At 40.7% G+C, this 21,878-nt stretch overlaps 1 protein-coding gene across 8 annotated transcripts in view; it reads right to left on the minus strand.

Annotated features, from left to right (window-relative positions):
* arhgap32b (Rho GTPase activating protein 32b) overlaps positions 1-21,878 on the minus strand; it is a 114,416-nt gene that overhangs the window by 20,806 nt on the left and 71,732 nt on the right. For 3 of the 8 annotated variants that reach the window (XM_040012184.1, XM_040012164.1, XM_040012155.1), the window contains 8 exons: positions 14,739-14,825; positions 12,207-12,365; positions 11,178-11,270; positions 10,754-10,876; positions 9,425-9,502; positions 5,339-5,420; positions 2,556-2,606; positions 11-85 (listed from right to left, as the gene is read on the minus strand). In XM_040012184.1, the coding sequence (XP_039868118.1) occupies positions 11-85; positions 2,556-2,606; positions 5,339-5,420; positions 9,425-9,502; positions 10,754-10,876; positions 11,178-11,270; positions 12,207-12,365; positions 14,739-14,825 (748 nt within the window). Of the gene's footprint in view, positions 1-10; positions 86-2,555; positions 2,607-5,338; positions 9,165-9,424; positions 9,503-10,753; positions 10,877-11,177; positions 11,271-12,206; positions 12,366-14,738; positions 14,826-21,878 lie in introns of those variants that run through there. The other 5 variants (XM_040012170.1, XM_040012173.1, XM_040012178.1 and 2 more) reach the window with 5 other exon arrangements.

Raw genomic sequence — 21,878 nt, forward strand, 5'->3', positions numbered from 1 at the left:
TTTGGTCTACCTGAACTTATGCTGTAGTGGTTTAGCGGGTCGGCCACCCATGCACTGTCCTGTATTACACTCTCCATCTCCAAGTCTGCATGCATCCCGATGGACAGATGGGCCAACAGACATTTGGATGGATGGATGGATGATGGAGACATGAGAGAATCAGCAAAGGGAGAGAAGCACTTCAAGTTAGAGAGCAGATCAACTGTGCACTTTGGAAAACTGAGGAAATGACACTTTAAAAGAGCAGGTAACAGAACACATAATTATAGTTGTAGTAATGAATTATACTGAATGAAAAAAACTATATGAATTTAAAAAAAGTGAAAGAAGTTCAGTTTAACTTTGAAGTTATAATCCTTAGGATTTTTATGAACTCACATCTTTTTTTTAAATTACATACCTACACATAAGGTAATGATTATACTGGCTTGCAGATGCACACACAAACAGCTATGAACAAGAAGTGGCTTCTTTAATTTCTTTTCAAATTTGCCTGAGAGAAGCATGCATACCCCTCACCACCTTATCACAGTAAAGTGGTCAGGTACAATGTGGCTTGGGTGATGGTCAAGGGCCAAGTGCAGCCCCCATGAGGGGCTGGAGGGGAGTCTGGTCAGAATGGAGTTGCCCTCGGTGAGCAATACGTCCTGAATGTCATCGGCAGTTATGGACTGAACAACAGTTCAGAGTGCCCAGCCTACTTGGAGTTGCTGGGTGTGGTGCTGAAGGGTGCTCCAACTGATGTCATTGTCCTACTAAGAGACATCAATGCTCACCTACACAACGACAGTGAGACCTGTAAGGGCATTAGGATGAATGGCCAGATTGAGTTGAACCCAAGTGGCGTTCAGTTATTGTTGTTATATGTTGCCAACTGATCACTACCCAGTGATGTGATGGAACAGGTGGTGGGAGAGAATGCCAATTAGGTCAGGCGCACCCAAACGTATCGTGAGGGTGTTCTGGGAGTGTCCCAGGAGTGTCCCAGGCTCTCATCTCAATTTCCACCTCCAGTAGAACTTTGACATCATCCCCGTCATCCCAATGAGCTGGCTGTAGCTCAGGAGGTAGAGCAGGTCATCAGGCTCAGCAGGCTGACTGGAAGGTTGGTGGTTTGATCCCCTGCATGCCAAATATCCTTGGGCAAGATGCTAACCCTAAGTACAGTATATGTTAGTTAGAAAGCACTTAAAAGCATAGAAAAAAGTGCTTGTGTGAATGGGTGAATGTGGCATTTTGTATAAAGCTATATAAGAATCAATCCATTAATCAGTCAGGCCATAATACATTAATGTTTCACACCCTCATTGTTGAAGGAGGCGCTGCAAAGTGTTCGGATACTGTTGTGCTGTCCTATAAGCAGACGGTAGACAGTGGAGCCATCAACTTGAAGGCAGGCCGAGCAAAATGCGGTTTTTGCAGTAGCTGATCTAAAAACTCTTTTGTAGGAAAAGTTTGGTGAGCCCATTGAACAAGACTTTCCATCTGCCAAAACTGACTCAAGAAAGGCAAAGCAGTGCTCTACTCACAAACTGTGTAGTACAGGGGCAACTCTGCTATCACTCTATAACCTCCTATAACCTCTGGGTGGGTGAGCCCCTGGAGTGTAGAGTCACCCTGTTCCTTAAGACCTTGGGTGTTACAGGGCCGTGTTAGCCGACACGCCACTGCAATATCAGGTGGACATCTTGGGCAGTGCCTGTGGAAGACTGGAGTAGTGATCGTCATCCTTAAGAAGAGGAACTGGAGTGTGTGCTCCAACTACACAAGGATAACACTCCTCAGCCTCCCTAGGAAGCTCTATGCCAGAGTACTAGAGAGGACAGTCCATCCGTTAGCCAAACTTTGGATTCGGGAGGACCAATGTGGTCCGGATCACGGAACTCTGGACCAGGTCTTTATCTAATCAAGGAAATTCAAGTGTGGATGGGAGTTTAGTAAGCCAGTGGAAGTGTAATTTGTAGACTTTGAGAAGAGTCTACAAATTACAACATAGCAACAACACAGGCAGACCCATTCCAGGGTCTGCCCGTCAGCCTGCAGTGAGCTCTGTTGTCAGATGGAGGCAGTGTATAAAGCATGCATTACAACCAGTCTGTGGGCCACTCTTGCTCGTGTTGTTGCTCCATCAACCAGGGGTGCCTGCAGAATGTTTTGATAGGGGTGGGCCACTAAATGTATTAGGGTGGCACATAAAAAAAAGGAATGAAATGACTGCAGGTCAGCAAAAACAACTTTTAATTAGATGAATAATGGGGTGGTTTTTATTGAACTGGTTCTAGTGATGGAAGATAAATATGACAGCAATTTCTTTTGTTTACTGCCTGCAGAATTTGGGGAGCTAGTTTATGAAACATTGTTAATGCCAATAAATCAAACAGGACTAAAATCTTAAGGATTATAACTTTACTTATGCTCATCAAATTTGTGATGTACAAAATCATAAAGAAAAAAAAAAAGTGTAAATGTGAAAATACTTCTATATGTATGTGCGTGTGAACAAGAGAGGGTGGTGTGAGCAGACAGGCAGGTGGAGTGTGTATACCAACACGCACAGGGGGGAAAGAGACTCCAAGAAGCAGGCGGCAGGCCAGAGCAGGGGGAGGCTGAAGCAGAGGAGTCACAGTCAAATGCAACAAATCAAAACACATGCCAACACTACTGTACATCCATGTGCAATGAGATAGCAACAGCATTAATGATGTACTGAGACAGTGGAGAGCAAACGATGCACATTTTGAAACATGTACAAAAACATTCCACTTTTTAATCTGTGACTTATAATAATACTCCTGAGCCAAGATATTCTCGTTTAGTGTCCTGTAAATACTACAGTTGGCCATCTGCACGGTTTCAGGAAACAAAGACTTCAGCTTAGGGCTGTGCGATATGACCAAAATCTCATATTCCGATATAAGACATTTATCGTCCCGACAACCGTATATATCACAAAAATGTTACATTTTCTGTAAATTCTGTGACTCTCAGGCAACTTTGCTTGCGTGTTTTCAGCTGGGCGTCGTGTACCTGGAGTCGAGTGTTTTGACCGATGCGTGAAACCATACATTTTTAGACATAAGTTGTAACGGCCGCCTTTTTCTTTGTAGTTATTACACGGCGTGCTGCGGGGAAAAGCCTGTTCTAACGTTTGAGTCTAAGGTTTATTTTGAGCACCTGACGGCTCTTTTTTGCTTACATTACAAAAATGGTTTTGAAATAATATTAAGACGCTCAAACAGAAAAACATTAAACACAAATATATAAAATATAACTATTTACAGAGAGACAGGAATAAAAAGGACCCTTAAAGTGGAAGAGCCTCAGGGAGAAGGAGGAGAAAAATAAGAACATTGTTTCTGCCCTGGAGAGCTGCTGCCTCATCAGAAAACTACTTATTGCTAGAATGAATGGCTTTGGCCGGACCCTTTGAACTGGGTCAGAGCATCACGTCACCAGGCTGATTGGTTGTCACACGCGACTTGATGCTGGAGTTCAGATTTTTCCAACTCGAGCAGTAGACGCGATAAGCGCGAATGCACAGAATGCACCACACAAAATGCAGCGCGTATTTTACTTCGCGCTTCAAACGCATCGGTTGCGCTACTTGGTTGTGCGAATCAGGCAGAAAAGCGTTTTCGCGATGCAAATCTACTTCTAAAGTTTCGCGCGACCCCCAGTCGCGCTTCATCGTGCTCCTTCATTGACTTTACATGTAAACCTGAAGCTCTGGTCGCGTCTATCGCGTTCAGTGTGAACGCACCGTTAGGTCCTCGATTAGTTTTGACTGGTCCTTCTGTTTGTCATCATTTCAGTTTATTTTGAAAAATCTCAACAGGATCTTCAGCTTTATTGTGAAAGGTTTATGTGGAAAATAAACAAGCGGACTGCAGAGCCACACGCTGGGTTTCCCGTCATTGTTGCTAACAGCAAAGCATAAAAACAGTCGCTTGTCCGTCCGTAGTGTGGTTATTTTAAATTTAAGAGAAAGAGAGAACTTTAAGAAATTAATATAGCCACTACAGTGACCATCAAAACAATATAAAATATTGCTGTAAACAGTTTATGTTGCGACACCATGAAACAAACGATAGCGTAATATGAACGTTTTCATATCGTCATCCGATATATATCGAACAGCCCTACTTTAGCTCATACACTGAACAGAAACCCAATCATTGAAGAATTAATCAACAATAAGAGGAAAATCTGGTGTCTATATCAAAATCAAGTTCCTGACCACGTGCAGATACTCTGATATCAGAAATAGGGCTCATGCAAAAAACAAAAACAAAAAAAAAACAGCAACAAGCATTGAGATATTTCTTAAAAGCAAGGGAGTGGGACAGCAGGCACAGTCTAGCCTCGGACTGAATAGAGTGCTGTGTGTGCACTGCAACAAGATGCATTTGGTATTAGTCACAATCTGGAAGGATCAACAACATTATGCTTGATACTTGAGCTGCACATCAGATAACATGGGTATCGAAAAGCTCCAGAAAGCCCACAAGCAATAACCACCCTCTCTACTTTAACGGTACACTTTATTTTTCTTCAATTTCTTCTTTTGTCTTGTGTCCTCACTTAATAGAGACCCCAGAATGAGGCTTTGGTATGGTTTGGAAAAGCAGCTCCACTTGCCCAACCCAATGCCAGCGGGCTGGCTGTGACGCTGAGTCATAGTGGTTGAATCAATGTTTAAATTTGGAGCATGTGATGTGGATTTATTCAAGACATCTTACAGCAATAGGATCTGAGCAGCTATTTCTGATGACAATGTTTAGCTCAAGCCGCTAAAAACACTGTCGAGTGCTCTCTTTGATTCTGAGAGGGTTTGTGTTATACACTTGTCTTTGACACTCTCTGGAGTGTGCTAAAGAGCTTATCTGTTTGCTCTGGACAGCAATAGATTAGCAGTTATTTGCAGAGGATTTGCATATGGCTGAGTCAATAAATCATGATTAAAGGCCTCTTTCAGCTGATCATGTGTCAGAATTACAGGCTTCCTTTCACAGTAAAATCATAACCTGCTTATATATTAGACGTCTGTAACAGAGTTCTTATTGTTCCATTTCATTTTAGATTAAAAGTATCAACTACAATATTACCAACAAATATTTTTTCCCAAATCATATATATTTTAATACCCAAATCATTAAACTGACCCAAAGAGTCTGTTAGACCACTGCATGCACACTAATATATACCCAAAGTCAAATCACTCACCACAGATCGAACTCTTTCCTGAAACCTCAGCGATATCAGTGAGACATTAACCGCCATCAGTGATAACACCCTTCTAACACATTTCCTGTTAATAGTTTAAGAGGAGAATAAGTACCTGGTTTTGGCACTGAGTTGGTCATGGACTGTGGCACTTTGTCATTTATGAGCTCCACACACTCACTGGGGAAGAAGCCAACCTGGAAAGAGTTACAGCACAGAGAGAGGTGGGAGGAAAGACAATCACATTTTAGAAGACAATAATGGCACCCAAGGGCGTAGAGATGTTAAGGAGTGGTTGCCATATCAGTTATATGATTTATGGCTGATTTTTACCATTTTGTCATCACGTTACATAAACACTTCCCTTCTAAACTGAAGCAAAACTCATAAAATCATTACAGTGGGTCATTTAGGTTTGTAGCAGGTTTTACATTTGAATATGATCACATTAACTTTAATTAGCAAAAATAGACATTCAGGTTGCCCAAGGATACAAACAAAACAAAACAGTGCAAATAATGTTAGCAGGTCAGACTACATGGCAGTCTGGAAAAAGTGGGATTCAAAAGGGTCTGTTTATGACTCAGACACACTCAGATTAAAAACAGGATGGCAAACCGCCTTGTTGGTTGATGACTGCACTGATTTTTTTCTGCATTTGCTGACCAATTGGAAGCAGTTATGGGATTCAACAATGAAGGGTGTTGCATGCTCAGCCTCTGGGTGAATCCTCTCAATCACAAGGCAATTGCACACGTCACCTGGTGGGTGGCACTCTCTCCAAACGATGGCGGCCTAACTCTGACTTTATACATGCAGATAGACTGAGCAAAACTCATCTACACATGTCAGTGTTAAAAAGGAACTTGAACCAGCTGGTTTCCACCTGGATGCATTCTCACTGTATTCTTACTGAACATAAAAGCGAGGTTGCAGAGCACCTATAGTATCTTGCAATTAAACCAGCATCCTGGAGAAACCACGTCACCATTTCCCCAAAATTTCCCAGGTGTGGGACTAATAAAGGATTATCTTATCTTATTTGCAGGAATTTCACTTTCACTTTCAAATCTATTGAGCCCATTCAATCCCAACCAGCAACCTGACAGTGCTATCCCTCAGCCTCCTCGTACGTACACCTAAGGTATCAATTTGAAACTCCTACATCACCTCGTTCAAGTTATCGACAATATCCTCCCATCAGCCTTTTACGGATGGGGGTAAAAGAAAAAACAATACAATTGCAAGTTCATTGCACATCAACACTCCATTTGTACATAGTCACTGTGTTCCCAAGTGTGACTGTAGTTTACAGAGCTACAAAGCCTGTAAAGAGGAATTAAAAGCCACCCAGTGTCAGAGCAGTGAAGTTTCAAAGACTGAATGCCATGTCAAGAGAAACTGTCATTGAGGATTTTACTGTGGGCCAGCCCAGGTGGACCAGACTGTGGAAACCAGTTAAATGTGCGTCAGAACCCTGATAGCAGAGTTTTGGACATGTTGCAGTAGCCTATGTGGCATAGTGGCACAGTAGCCTATTCTAAATAAGATTCCCTGACGGAAAGGAGAAGGAAGGCTTCAATTCAGTGACAGGATAAAAAAGTAAGACCAACAACCATGAGCTCTGTTTTGTTGCTCTTAAATCTGAAAGAATGCGGACAGTAAGAAACAAAGCTTGCAAGCTAGTTAAAGCACACAACACCCTATGCTGTGACATGCAAACTAACATGCCTCCCTCTCCTCACACTCTCCTGCCTTCCTGCATCACTACCTGGTGTTTGAAATCCTCCAAGGGAGTTTTACTGTTCACTCGACATTTACTCTGCATTTCTTTTTCTTCTTTTTTTTTTTTTTTTTGGGGGGGGGGGGCTGCTCTTTACCCATTATGGATTTTAACCTAAAGTTTACATTATACAATAAAACACAGGAGTATTAGTGGTACAAACAGGCCACTTCTGGCATCATCAACTGCCCCCTACTGGTGGTGTCATCAGCCATCAGTTCTACCAAGACACCCTAGGTTTGAGTTTCACTTTGTTTTTACTGTTAACAAAGTTCAAATGTGACAAATTGAGTGAACCTTTCATTCATATAAAACATCTATAAGTATAGACCAGCCTACACGTGTTCAAGTGTTCAGAAACAAAACAGGAAGCTAGCTATTTGTAGCTAGTTAAACATAAATAATCAGTAAACATCCTGCTAGGGCTGGACTGTTCACCAACATCACATAACCTTTAAAATATAGGTTCTCAAACTAAATGAGGAACAATTAGTTCCTCATCGCTGTAATCACAATAGGATCTGGTTATGGTCAGGAAGCAAAAACTATACATGTGGGTATGTGGGGATTGTTCCAGATCCTTTCATAGACATAAACTATCACACTGCACCCACTGTTGCCTGGGGTGTTGCATTTATTTGGACGGAGCCAGTCAGGAGAAGCAGCGGGGGTGATAATGTTGGGGGATCTGTCAAAAATAAAGACTTGTCAGGCAGAAGGCCGAACTCTGCGTAAGGCAACATCTTCCAGCCGATGATGTGACCTATCAAAAACCTGGAAAAGCAACTGCTGTAAAATTAGTATTATAAACTTCCACATCGGGCTTTGGTGTCTTCTTTTAAGCGCATTAATTAATTAATTTCTAGATCATTTTCACTGTTTCACCAGTTAAGCACCACCAACGCAGCCCCCTGTTTGGCTTGAATGCTGGCCTCCTTTACACCTGAACACCCACTTAGCAAATCTTGCCCACAGTGTTTTGTATACACTTGTCTGGGTAAAAGTTTCATACACACAAACACAGTTCTCAGTACTGTTCTCCTGTGTTATTGATGACCTTCATTTCAAAATACAACTGTCGATTTAAGTGTTTTCTTAGACTGATAGGATTCATGTTAAATAGTGATTAAGCAAGCTTTTTGACTAACTTCATCAGTATTGTGACTACTTTGACCGACAGGTATTTTAACTTGGGCAGCAGCAGCTGATTGGTACCTTACCTCCATTAACTGAACAGGACCTCCGCACTGCTTTTTATAGTGTTTATGCCTCTTACAATATTGCCTGCTCCTTGGTATAGATTGTCCAACAGGTTTGTGCTTTCCGTGAGTGAAAACTAAGAAATTTTGAATGTGCCAATGCCCTCTTTATAACGCCAATTAGTTCAGTAGCCAATAAGAGCTAAGTGGATGCATGAAGCTGGAGCCAAATGCTATTAATATGGAAGCAGTTTGTTTAGTTAATGAAGTTTTAATGACATTTGTAGAATGACATAGGGCTTTAACAGTATGAGCATGTGTCCAATAACAGCTATGCTAACAACACCATAGTATGCTCCATTTGATTACTTAGCAAATCAATTCTTTAAATTACTTTATGTGAATATTAGCATACAACGTAATTTGAAAATGGAATGCCTACGTTATTCTTTACATTATATATGCTAAGAATGGCATCACATATATTCTTACATTGCAGCTAAGAGACAGCTAGCTAATTCTGCCACTAGCAAAATTAAGTCTTAGTGTTAATGCTAGTTGGCTAGCTTGCTAACAGCTAATGCATTATACCTACTTGTGTACTAACTTCTGTATAACATCAAACAGTCTTGATTTCAGGCATCAGTAAATCAATTGCACAAGGTAAATATACATGCTAACACTTACTTCTTACAGTAACAGCCAAGATATCGGGGTTAGCCAACTACACAACATGTATCTAGCATTGGTTGGTTTGTCTCATCAGTCAACTTAGACTCAATATAAACACTGAAAATGTCCATTGCAGTTTTCTAACAGCTGTGGCTGCCAGGTTACACACAGCTCCTTTAACTTCAGTCATGTGCTGTTCATGGTTTTATCTTCTTTTCACGAAACATGCAATATTTTTAGTACCAAGAGAAAATCATGCAGTGTCATGAAAAAAGATAAAACCATGAACAGCACATGACTGACTATATATGCACACAGCGTAGGAATATGAATTAACTCAGATGCACCATGTAATCTCCCCCAAAGCTTCACATGAAGGTGGATTTGTATCTCCCTTTGCCTTTCAGCAGACTCTTTAATATTTGAAGTTTACTTTACAAAGAAGCTCCTTGTCCTTGAAAACCTCAAATACAAGTCATATCAAAAGTTTACAGCCAGAGGGAAAGAAAGTGCGAGTTTGTTTCAAGGTGCTTTGTGAGCAGCGTACCTGAAAACCATGCTTGCCCCTCCACCATGTGGTGTCCTCTTTAGGGGGCATGTCAATCACAGACACGATGTCGCCAACCTGCAGAGAGTAACAAGCTGACATCAATGATTGTTATAACTGAAACGACAATACATCTAAGCTGACTTCCTCTTACAAGTGCATATTTAGTAAGGATTGTTTAGAGCTGAAAAGCTTGCCTTGAAAGACAAAAAAAACAAACACCTACTCAGTTTTCATATTTATTTACTGGTAATATCTGGACCGAAGGCATCTTTATTGCTGTTTCAGTTTGTTTTCCTCTTGTATCACCATCTGTGTAACATTAACTGCTACAAAGCCAGTTTAAAAAATAGGTGTAAAGAATTCACTCTCATATTTTGACACAGAGTAAGTGAGAGTGTGCGCTAATACTAGTCATCGACAAAACAAGCATTCATAAGCTGTTAGCTCTATCAGGGTTTTGCCTCAGTAACACAGCATGGGTCTACTAAGAATTTTAAGGTGCAAGTCACTGGACAGTCACTTTTTACTGTTTAGGGAATCAGCATGTAGAAATCTTTATTTCCACAATTTAATACAGCTTTAAAAAAAAAGTTTGAAACTCCAGTACAACTTTTGGAGAGGGAGCAGTCACATGCTGTTGTAATAAAAGTGATTGTGAATGACCATGGCAGACCCAAACATGCTTTGCAGCATACTTTATTTCTCGCACACACGGTTGCTGTAACAGTACACTCAACGGCTGCAGCTCTCCTGCTGCCAGCCGTACGCATCAACACCAAACACAGGACCCAGTGCAATATTTAAGTCGGCGGGGCATGATTGCAGATGCCGTGCAGGAGGCATCTTAGTCAGATGCAAGAACCACCTTGTTGCAGTGCTATAGGGAAAACAAGTATTAACCATATTAACCTGCCTAAACATGTTTCATCGCCAACCTTTGGATCATCTCTGTATCAGGGACTTTCTCCTGGCAGCAAGCTAATGAAGCTGAGGCTTGTGTGTGATGCCTCGTCCCATCAGTAACCTAACTGTTCTCCACAGCACTTTGATGGCTCAAGCTTCCTGGAGCTCACTCTTCTGTGTGTGCTAGTGAAGGAGCTGATATTAACAGAATGATTCACAACCATCAGGTTCTGTGGAAGCCATTGCCCAGACTTTTATATGGCAACGGCTACAAGGAGTCACAAGTGAGAGCTGGGTGCAGTGGACAAAAACAGAAAGTACATCATGTTCCCCCATCTCTATTCTCTATAAACGCTCATGTATGTGACATGGTTGAAGCTACAGATTTGTTTCTATTAAAAAGGAAAAAGGCGTGACCGTCACCTCAAAGGACAGCTCGTCTGAGGCCTGGGCTGTGTAGCGCTTTATGACATGAGCAGCAGCAATCGCTGGAACATTGATGGACGATTCTTCGTGAACCAGCAGATGATTCCCCTTATTGTCCACCTGATGAAAACACAAACCCAAAACGTACATGTCAGGTTAACAGAAGCAGCCATCAGCTAACAAATGCTAATATAAGAGTGCACTAAATATGTTTCTATTGGTGCTTCCAGACTGAAAATGTGTAAGGGTACAAAGACAACCTGCAGGGCTTAAGTTACAATTGATAGGAATAAATTAATACCTATGAATGTTTGAAGTTCCTGGTAATATTTACTTTATCTATATCAATAAATACTAGATGGTTATGTGTAACTTCAGCAGTCCTTTAGTTAAATTATTCCTTTACAGGAAGTGTATTTACCTCCATCCACGTGAGGGCAGGCCCACAATTGATCTTGTTGTCAGCAATTGCTGAGAGCCGGGAGAGGTAAGCCAACAACATCTGGGAAACTGACTAAACATGGACAAAAACACAGAGAGCAGTTAGTGTCATTACATTTACTTCACAATAGTGCCATTTACTAGTGCAACAATTCATTACAAACACAGTAAATTTCAAAGTCTGCTGCCAAAACAAGTCATTATAGTTAAAGATCCCTTTTAATGGTTTAAAGTCTGCTTGCTTTTGCTATGTGTTCACAAAGGCAGCACATTTTCCAGCTAATGATGAGGTCTGCATAATAGTACACAAACAACTTGAAATGACTTTAGCTCTGACCTAATGTTACAAGGGATATTTAGCTTTATAGTTTCTGGTACCACAATTCCCCAAATTGAGACATTATAAAACAGTAAAACTTTGATCAGCAGAATGTTTGAGATCAAAGTTCTGTCATGTAAAAACCATGTAAACCACGGCTTCCTACTATCGATATTAATGCCTCATGACAATGAATTCTAAGGGTGATCGTGGCTCAAAGAGTTGGCAGTTCGTCTTGTAACCAGAAGGTTGCCGGTTCGAGCCCCGGCTCAGACAGTCTCGGTCGTTGTGTCCTTGGGCAAGACACTTCACCTGCTGCCTACTGGTGATGGCCAGAGGGGCCGATGGTGCGATATGGCAGCCTCGCTTCTGTCAGTCTGCACCAGGGCAGCTGTGGCTACAACTGTAGCTGCCTCCACCAGTGTGTGAATGTGAGAGTGAATGAATAGTGGAATTGTAAAGCGCTATATAAATGCAATCCATCATTATTATTATTATTATTATTATTATTCTCTGATCTAAGCTTGAGTCTGGCTCAGAATACTGATAAAAGTCTGTAACAGCAAGACTACAAATCACTTTGGGATTTAAGCCATACAGGTTTCCACAAATCTACAGTTTCTGCATACATAATGTAAAAATAATAAGCCTTGAGGGTGTTGATCAAAATAAGGCACTGATTTTGCTCACAGTCCCTGGATGCTCCAATACCTCAGACTGATCAGTCAGACTGTCCAATCGAGGCAGCTCAGGCAGCTGTGAGAAGCGTCGGTCGTAGATGCAGAGGTGCAGGTGTTTGTCCAGGACACGAAAATCCTCATAGCTGCGCTTCACAATCCAACTTCGACCCTTCGGAACAGCAATGCAAGCGTAACCGCCAAAAAGAAGAGAGAACACAAACAGTTGACTGAAGGGATACATATTTCTATTAAATTGGGCTAAGGTTAAATTCAAATGATTAAAAGCAGAGCTTAGCTGTCAGATACAACATAAGCTTGAGAGTAGGAAACATTTTACATGCAATTTGCAACAAATGATAAAGAGTTCTTATATATGTAGCACTTCATTGTTTGTCTTGTTAGAGTTTAAAAGGCCAAGTCTGTACACTGTTTTACAAACGTTCCTCATAAACAGACTGATAAAACATGGAAACAAATTATCTGTTCCTCTAAATCAATGGAAGAGTATCTAAGATTTAAAAAAATGTTTTAAAAAAATCTAAAAAGGGGCTCATGTCGCCCACAGATTTGTCTACTTTGTATTAAAAAGTATTCACTGATCATCGACACCTTATCCAGCCCTCGCTTGTAGAATAAACAATAGAATGATTTTGTTCTCAAACCACTAAATTAAATCTAACTTAAATAACAGTTGCTCCGTGTATTGGCTATTTCTGTTTTAAACAACAAGAAACCTCAAAAACCCTCTCAGAGAAACTAGTGTTCAAAAAAAGTCTTCTGCTTTGATCTGGCCTAGAAAAACTGTCTTTGAGGCAAGGACTTGCACGAGTGGGACTGCAGTGCAACACTCAGCCCACTGATTCCAGTGCTGTTTTAAAGAGCTGGCTGGGAGAGATGCCACTGGGAGAGCTCTGTTGGCTTGGGGAACTCGATGCTTCCCTGTCCCACTTACAGATGCTTCTCCAAGTTAACCCACCTATCTGGGTTTGTGGAACTGAAACTGTCTCACTGCTGTGCTTGTTGTTTGTTTGGGGTTAGGGTTAGTGTAGATTTAGCAGTAATTCCAATGACTTTAAGTAGTTACAATTTCCAAGTGCCCCGCCACATACTTGTGTGCCATTGCCATGGTGCTGCAAATGGAAGATAATCTGTACATTTGAATGCATGAAACTGGTTTGCATGTCTGTTTGTTTGCTGTACTTCATGCATCTGGTTGAATCCAGTTGTGTAAAGATTTGTACATTTTCAATTAATTTTAAATAAAATCAGTGCTTTTCTTAAATTTAGCCAATTAGCTTTGAAATTTAGATTTTTCAGTCAAAGTAAAAAAAATAAAAATACTCCATAAAAAAAATGCAACAACCCGTTTCTAGTTCTTTCTGAAAATGAGTCGAAGGATTTAAACGGTGAAGCCTTCCTTCCCACATTCTTCAAATCACTCTCCCAGCTGTGGCATTCATCCACAGCTCTTTTCATTTCCTACATAACTTTGATTTCTTTCAGATAACAGCTTAGGCATTTCAGAAATGACCTGTTGAGAGGGAGAAGTCTGCTGATATCTCAACAGGTGCTATTCTACATTTGAGGTGTATGTGTTCGGCTAAACAGGAGCCTATGTGGTTTGTGCATTGTTATACAAATTATAAGACACACTTAAAAAGTTGAGTGACTGCAGTACAAAGAATAAATAAATAAATAAATAAATAAATAAATATGTTCAGGTTTGTATGAAGCTAATATCTCCATCAAGCTAGTCCCATTGTGTGCCAGCACATAGTGCCTCAAAGCACAGGTATGACCAGACCAACAATAGTTGCTCAGCACCCACACAACTTGCCAAATATCATCTGATTCTCAAAAATTAGATTGAAAAGTTGCCATTTTGACATAGTGGAGAAGACTTGGCATACATTACTGAAGTTTATCTAAAAAAAATAATTGAATGGGAACTTTAGAAGTTGATCCAAAATGACAAGGAATACTTCATCACTGTGCAAAGTTAGAGACAACAACAGTCAAATTTAAAGCAGGTATAATTTATTGGTTTTATATCAGTGCAGTCACTACACCTTCTCACAGCATGTGCCACCGGCAGATGGAATGATGGATGATATTGAGACTGAAAGACGGCACAGAAACAGCAGCAGCTCAGGAACAAGCCTGTCAGTAAAGCATGTGCTGAGTATGGCCTAGAAATCACAAGGTCAAAATGAAATGTGCCCCCTAGGGTGGTTGAGAATGACCAAGCTAAGATCATGTGGGACTTCCAGATAGAGATGGACAAACTGGTGATGGCACTTAGGGCAGTGACCTCCAAACTGGGCAAGTGGTTCCAGCAGATCCCATTGACAACATCTGAGATCTCTGTCCAGAACAATGCAGTCCTGGGAACAGCTAAGATGCTATGCAGGACCCTCAAGCTCCCGGGCCTCTGGTAGAGGACCCGAGCTTGAACAATAAAGACTTCCCACAGCCAAGTTTGTTTTTTGTTTTACATACACACACTAATGCACCACCAATGCACAGGAGTTTGCAGTCTTACCTGGCAGTAAATATGAACCAAGTACACCAGCTCCTTAGATTCATAGCCATTCCGCGTCACTTCGCTTTGTTCATCGCCAAGGGACAGCTGAAAAACAGAGAGAAGGTCTGAGGCATTCGATGAGCATAACATGGGTTACTTCAAGCAACTGTGGTTCTTTAAATATGATTAAAAAGTATTGGTTTATCTTGCCTTGTTTTATCACATGCATCTCTGCCTGACATATGTGACAAACGCAGGCTCACGAATGGTTTCAGGAGTAGTTTTGTGGGCTTGGGCCATATCAAAGTGCCATCCACACACAAACTTGTAATAGTAGACCTCGGTCCTCAGTTAACCGAAGTCAGTTCATTTCTTTTTCTAACGTTACATCTTTCTCTACAGAGAACTGCTTTGGCATGATGAACTACAGAAGCACCAGTGACCTGCTGAGCTACACTCAAGGCTCTGCCCCATATATTAGGATGGCCGACCAGCCCCTCCATACTTATTCTAAGCACGTTTTTCGGTGCCCAAGCAAGTAGGGAAGTTTTGTTGAAATGCTTCACTCTCTTATCAAAAAAAACAGGGATTCATTAATGCTTGGTTACCAGGGTAACCCCAGTTCTCTGAAGACCCAGCTCCACTTGCATGACCAGTCATGGACGCTCTACTACCACTATGCCTGTTTAATATACACACCAGTCACTTCAAGAACACTCCCTCATTTCTTAAAGAACAAAGGACATTGTTTGCATTGCATGAAAACACACAGATCTATGGACATCTGTCTGAACGTGACCCACAGCTGATGGACTTTTTTGTGGTTGAGCATCCACTCCCCGTGCAGTGGTTTCCCTCTGGAGAGCAAATCTGCTCTGGTGTTCAACACACCAGGAACATGAGTCGGCAGGAGGTGCTTGCTGCTCCACATAATCAGGCAGAAAGAAAGCTTGTGTAATGTCATGAAACAAGTGCATCCCTGACAGTTTATATACACCACCCCTGTTGCATTCTGTCCTGACCGAGACATGACAATTTTTCAGGAGCAGCAAGAAATAGAGACCATGGTTCCCTTGGGAAACAGAGCAATGTGCAGGAAAATTTTCTTCATGCAACCTCTCGATAGAAAACCCTGAAAAGAAACTGTTCATTTCAAGGTCCAGATATTTAATATTCAGAGTGGGAGACGGCACACTCTTGATACAATTGATGATGAAAATCAAGCCAGACAGGCTGCATAATAGTGCCTGGGTGTTTTTCTCCAGTGCCTCTTCACACATACTAGAAAATCTTTCAAATATACAAACACACTGAGCCCTGCCGCCTGCCAAGGGTTCAGAGTTGCCTTAACATACTTGGAGAAAACCCCAAGGGTGAGTGCCAGTCTGAAAAAGAGGGTCTGCTATTCTTAGACTATGCCCTAAAGGGCATTCAAAATTATGAATTTGTATTTGCTGAAGTGAGAATTTAGGGAACATAAATCCATTTAGGTATCCATTCATTATCTTTTCCAGTGCATTGCTTCCTGCCCTTCAGCCTACAAGAGAAGAAACTTTGCTGTCCAAAGCCCTTTCAGCTCCCCCTGCACCCAATGAACATGCCGTGCTATTGAAACTGGATGGTTTCATTGCAAACTGTAACCTCTGGCAATGCATGTCATGCTCTATGGTCCAGGACCACTCTAATGATCTTCACAGGAAAGAAAGTGAGTACCTGGTGTGGAACCAGGGGCTATTATAAAAGGGGGAGGGGGATCCCATGTCCTTGAAGTGATTGGTCTGTTTTAGAAAGATGTGGTGGTAGTGGAGCTTCTGTTATTGGTTACGCCACAAGGTGCTTCCCATAGTGAGATACTGAGTGTGGTTGCAAAGAGAACCAGAGGTTCTTTTTCAGTGTTTCTTTATGGGAATGTAGCTCACTCCTGGATTGCGTCAGCAGTCCTAAAGCTAAGCTCTAGCACTTCTCAGGATCTCAAGCTGAACCCGAGGTACAACATCTGTCAGACAAATTCAAACAATTGATGTAAATTATGATCCTGGAAATAAAAGGATATAATGATAATTAAAGTTATGAGCTCCAAGTGAACAGAGGCAACGGTCAACATGCTGATGGAATATAGTAGGTGCTCGCTAAGAGCAAAGTACTCCATTGGGGTGATATGGTACTATCAGGTAGCCAAATATCTTATAGTTATAGGAGGTAAATTTGCAAAAATCACATGAAAAGTGTGTAAGAACAGCCTAACACTAGAAACGGTATTCACCAAATTTATAGCACATGTTGTCATATCATCTGGCACTAGGTCTTGTATGCAGAGACACCTCATAATTGGGGTCTTCCAGTGCACATTGCCACTATGACATAATTTGCGTAGCCATGGTGACAGGTTGCCATCCCACCAGTCTATACTGAGGCAGGGAAGACTGGTTGAACAGATTTAATTGTTCAAAACCGCACGTCTTTGTGTTCAACATACTGTTATTGTCTCTTCTTTGATACTAGCCATTTAATGAAACAGCCTCATGTGGTTTCCCAATCCCTCTTTTATACCAGTGATACAAAGAAAAGTTGAACAGGTGTTTTAATATTGCATTATATAAGAGCTGGTGCTTTTGAACCTGCTCTATTTCCCATAGGAGAAGCTATCGTGTCAGATAGTTGTGCTAATGTTTGCAATCACTGGCTCCACTGCAGAGATTCAGGAAGTTCAGAACTTAAAACAGCATTTTCAGGGCAGCCCATCCATCCATCTATGAATCATTTGTCTCGACGTCAGAATAAAAATAAATACAGAACATAAAGAATGAATATATATTCATTACGTTCTGTACTTGCAAAGGTGAATGAATACCAGGTCAATGCCATTATGTGTCACTTCTATTCTCCCCAAATCTATGCCTGGTCTTTGGTTGCCAGTCTACTGCAGGGAGGTTTGGTTGCTGATTTATTGATAGGAATTAGTTGTACTACTGAGAAAACTGAAAAAGTTTGCAGACACTCTTATTTTGAATAAAAAAGTGATTACATTTTGTAAAATACAAATAAAAATTTATTTTTTTTTTAACTTTTGTATTGTTTAACTGTGAAATTGTGAAAGAATAAGTGACCTGCTCATGAAACATTTTTATCTTCTATCCCATTTGCTGCATCATTATGTTAGATCTGCATTTTGTGTTAAGACAAACAAAAGTTCTGCTTTCACAACAGCAGACATAAAAACTGAGATCGAGGGTATTTATGTGCTGTGTGGGTCCACTAAACAGAGCCTGTCGGAACAATGTCATTGTGCCAGTGAGGGGGACGAAAACACATGGAAGTGTTCTGGATCCCATTAAAGCAAGTTTGATTTAATACAGTTGTTGAATATTGACTGGTCAGCCTCAAAAGAGGGAAACAGAAGACAGGAAACAGCCAAGGTTAGCTGGTTAGCGCCACTTAACTTTCAAAATAAAAGCAAGGGAATTGTTTACAAGTAAAGCATTGAAAAGGATAAAAGCGAATAAAACAAAAACAAATTGAACTGTACTTGGAAGTTAATACCCAAAAACACAGCGATGCACTTTTGGAACAAGTCCACAGGAGAAAGAGGTCCCAAACGTGGATGGGACGTGGAGAAATTTTCAACTGTTTTTTTAAAAAATCTACTAAAAGTGTTCATGTTAACATCAGCATTTAATGTTTTTCATGATAGGAAAGTAAAATGCTACCTTCGATTAACCTGTTAACATCAGGGAGTCAGAACTAAACAAAAGAAAAGTATTTCTGTCAGTACTTTTGATCTTGGATTGTTAGCATTGATTAGCATGATTCAATATCATGTAAAAATACAACTCAAGTGAAAAACAGCAACAAAAATCTAGAGAAGAGGTGGTGATGGGCACAAAAAGAGAGATTGCGGGTACCCAAAGACAAAGAAGGCTGCATGCAACTGTTACAGTAAAACCAATAGATGTCAGTAGTTAATCCTAGTTACAGTGGCTGCTGTAGGACCAACAGCTCTGGCTGACAACAACGGGAATCAATGAGCTCGTTTACGCACATTTTCGTATGTTTGAACCTGACTTCAGTTCAGGGGATCAGGCTTGAGGTGAGGAGGAGGAAGAGGATGACAATTTATCCAAAAACTGGTCACATTCTCCTTTTCCTTTGTGTTTTCTCTGCTTTAGTTAAGGAAAGCCTCCTTAGATGATAGAGCATAGATATGATCCTTTATGTTTTGAGTCAGACAATGCAGAATCTGGCTGATCACCTGGCCTCACAGAAATCATCTGAGGCTGATGCAAGTTTTGGTTTTCCAGGTATCAGGAAATACTTAGTTTGCTAAGTAATAAATTGGCAAAGTTATCACGAACTGGGCTGATGGTGTAAAAATGAATGGCGTGTCACCGGCTGCTCACACTGCTTAAAAACACACAAACAACAACAAAAACAACATAAAAACCCATCTAAAGTCCAGCTGCTCAGTGGTGACTGGACCAGGGCGAGACGTGGTATTGATCTACTGGCTTTTAAAAAGTATTTTGGTCTGGACTGCACACATGGACCAATCGATAAAACAGGCTGTTATCAACTTAGAACTAGGACACTAGTGTCACCAGTATGACTGTATCGTCTAACCTGACAACGTTTTTAGTGTTTATAAATGATTCATCAATGTCATTATCAAAGTATTCTTTATTTTGAAGATTTGTTTTTTTCATGATCTGTTGATCTCAATCTGACAAAAAACAGAAAATGCAGGAAGTGTAAAAGCACTGCTGCAAATTTAAAAGCCGCCTTTTGGATAAGTTCAGTTTACTTGATGGAGGTTCTACTTCCTTAGAAGTGGCAGTTATACATATGAGGTCATTCTTTATCCTATCCAACCCCATAATACTGCTCCATGCAGTCTTTTGTCTTAGTGACTTTTATGTGACTGTTACTGTCAGGGTTTGTTTGGTAAAGTTGTTTCTCAGCAATAAAAAGGAAAGACATGAGGTCATTCAATCCATCAGGTACTGGCTTTTTAAACAAAAGCCATTTTGTCTGGTTTCTGGCTTCTTTCAGTTTTTGTGTATTTTGCGTTCACTGTTTATTTCAATTTATTGCTGTGCTTGTATGTATTTGTTATTACTGATTGCTGTGTATAAGCCAAATTGCCTCTCAGGGACATTAAAGTGCTACTCTGCTCTGCTCTTAAGCAAGTGGTGTGTATGCGTGATTATAAGTTGTTCCACATGATGTTGCTGAGCATCAATATTTTGCACCCAAAGTTCTTTTGGAAATGCTTCAGGGTGCAGTCACTGTGGAACTTTTTGATTTAGCAATATCCGAGTGTGTTGTCATGCAAACTGTGGGACTCCATCCAGCACACGAAAGGCTCTGTGCTGTTTCTGCGATACATTTATGTGCATGTGAACGGTTACGACTCAATTTGGGATGATGAGGAACTTTCTGGTCACAAAACACTTAAAGGTTAAAAAAAAATGTTATGTAAAGAAGATGATACTGTGAACAAAGAGAACATCATGCCTCTCAGTGGCAATCTCAGGATCACCTTGATTGTGGCAGGGATATACATACAGCAGCTAATATTACCTGAGAAACAAACAATACTGCAAAGTAATGCCAGCACAGCATTAGCAGGGTTACAATAAGTCACAGAGGCTTATGTAGCTAAAATCTATTGTATAGCAAATCAAGGCCGGTAAAAAGAGGAATAAACTCCAAGCTTAGAGTCAGATCTGTTGGGTTTGAAGCCAGAATACTAACATGCTCAGAAAATAACACAAAGTAAACACAAAGCGAAGGATTTCTTAACTTCCAGGCAGCTGTCACATTAACCACAACAATAAAATCTGACTGGTGAATTGAATATATTGATGATCTGTTCTGCTGGGAAACCTCTGGTCCTGTGATTCATGTGAATATCACTTTGATATCTCCCAAACACCTAAACAAAGCTGCAGACCAAGCACAAAGGCAGCAGCCTCCCTATAGCAGGACAATGGCTCCAAAATCTTTTAAATACTCAAATAGTCGTATTATTTCTATGGTTTGTTAATGTTTTTTAAATATATTTTCCTTTTTTTACTAGTGCATGATATGATGTAATAGGTCTTTATCATCAGAAGGTAGCAGTAATTCAGCTAGATGCTGATTTCCTGGTTACCACAGGGGAACACCAGTAAAATATCTGTGGCACGGTGAGACTACATGTCTGTTTCTCTCTACAGTTTTGTACACTAATAATGGCAAAAACACTTCAACACTAGTTTCTAGAACATTACACCTAATATGATTCACACTGTGTATGAACAAAACACAGACTTTTGTTTTATTTCCCAGAAAGACACTTTCTCAAACTATGATGATAACGGTTAGAGAGACCCTGGCTGTGATTCCCAAGTCCCCGATGATCATCTCTGCTGACAGCATGTAGAAATTACAGATAGCATCTACTGAATAAACGAGGCTGGGGGTAAGTGAACTGCAGGTTGGCTCCCAGCTGAAAAACAACAGAACTGAAGTGAGCACCCCAGAGACATTTTCAGCTGTGATGAAGGTTTTCAAAGCAAAGGCAGCAGTTTTGCCATTTCAGCAAGCACGTCTGCTTTTATTAATAACTTTTGAAGAGAACCTGCAAATGCTCCCATGCACCCAAACTGGGAAGCATGCTGCACACGTTACCTACCATTCTAGGCCTGTTTTCTGCATTTCCTGCAGCTCGCCACATTGCAGTTCGCTTTCAATCCAACCTGTGCTGCACTAGCACACATTGTCCCTGTAACCACAAAGGCAGCTGCAATCTTGCCAGTACTTGGCAAACTATGGTTTCAAAAACCACAGCTCCAGAATAATAGCATAGGAACAGACTGCCTTTCACAGGAAATGAGAAATACTGAAGAATTCTGGATATACTGGTTTAAGTTCAAAACCTACCCACAGATAACAACAAGGCTGACATGAAGGATTTGGATCAATGTCATGAAAATCAAAAGAAAAACACACAAAAAAAAGTCAAAACAACAACAAAAACCCACACTGGTTTCCTCACTGTGGTCATGCTGTGCTATATATGGTCATACTGGGGAAAAATATATATCACTGGATGGTCTGTCCCTCAGCTGTTCTTGTTTACAGTGTTGTAAAAGCTGGCCTGTGGAATTCCTAAAAGAA

The sequence above is a fragment of the Simochromis diagramma genome, unplaced genomic scaffold (genome assembly GCF_900408965.1).
Source record: "Simochromis diagramma unplaced genomic scaffold, fSimDia1.1 OVJJ01000123.1, whole genome shotgun sequence".
NCBI lineage: Eukaryota > Metazoa > Chordata > Actinopteri > Cichliformes > Cichlidae > Simochromis > Simochromis diagramma.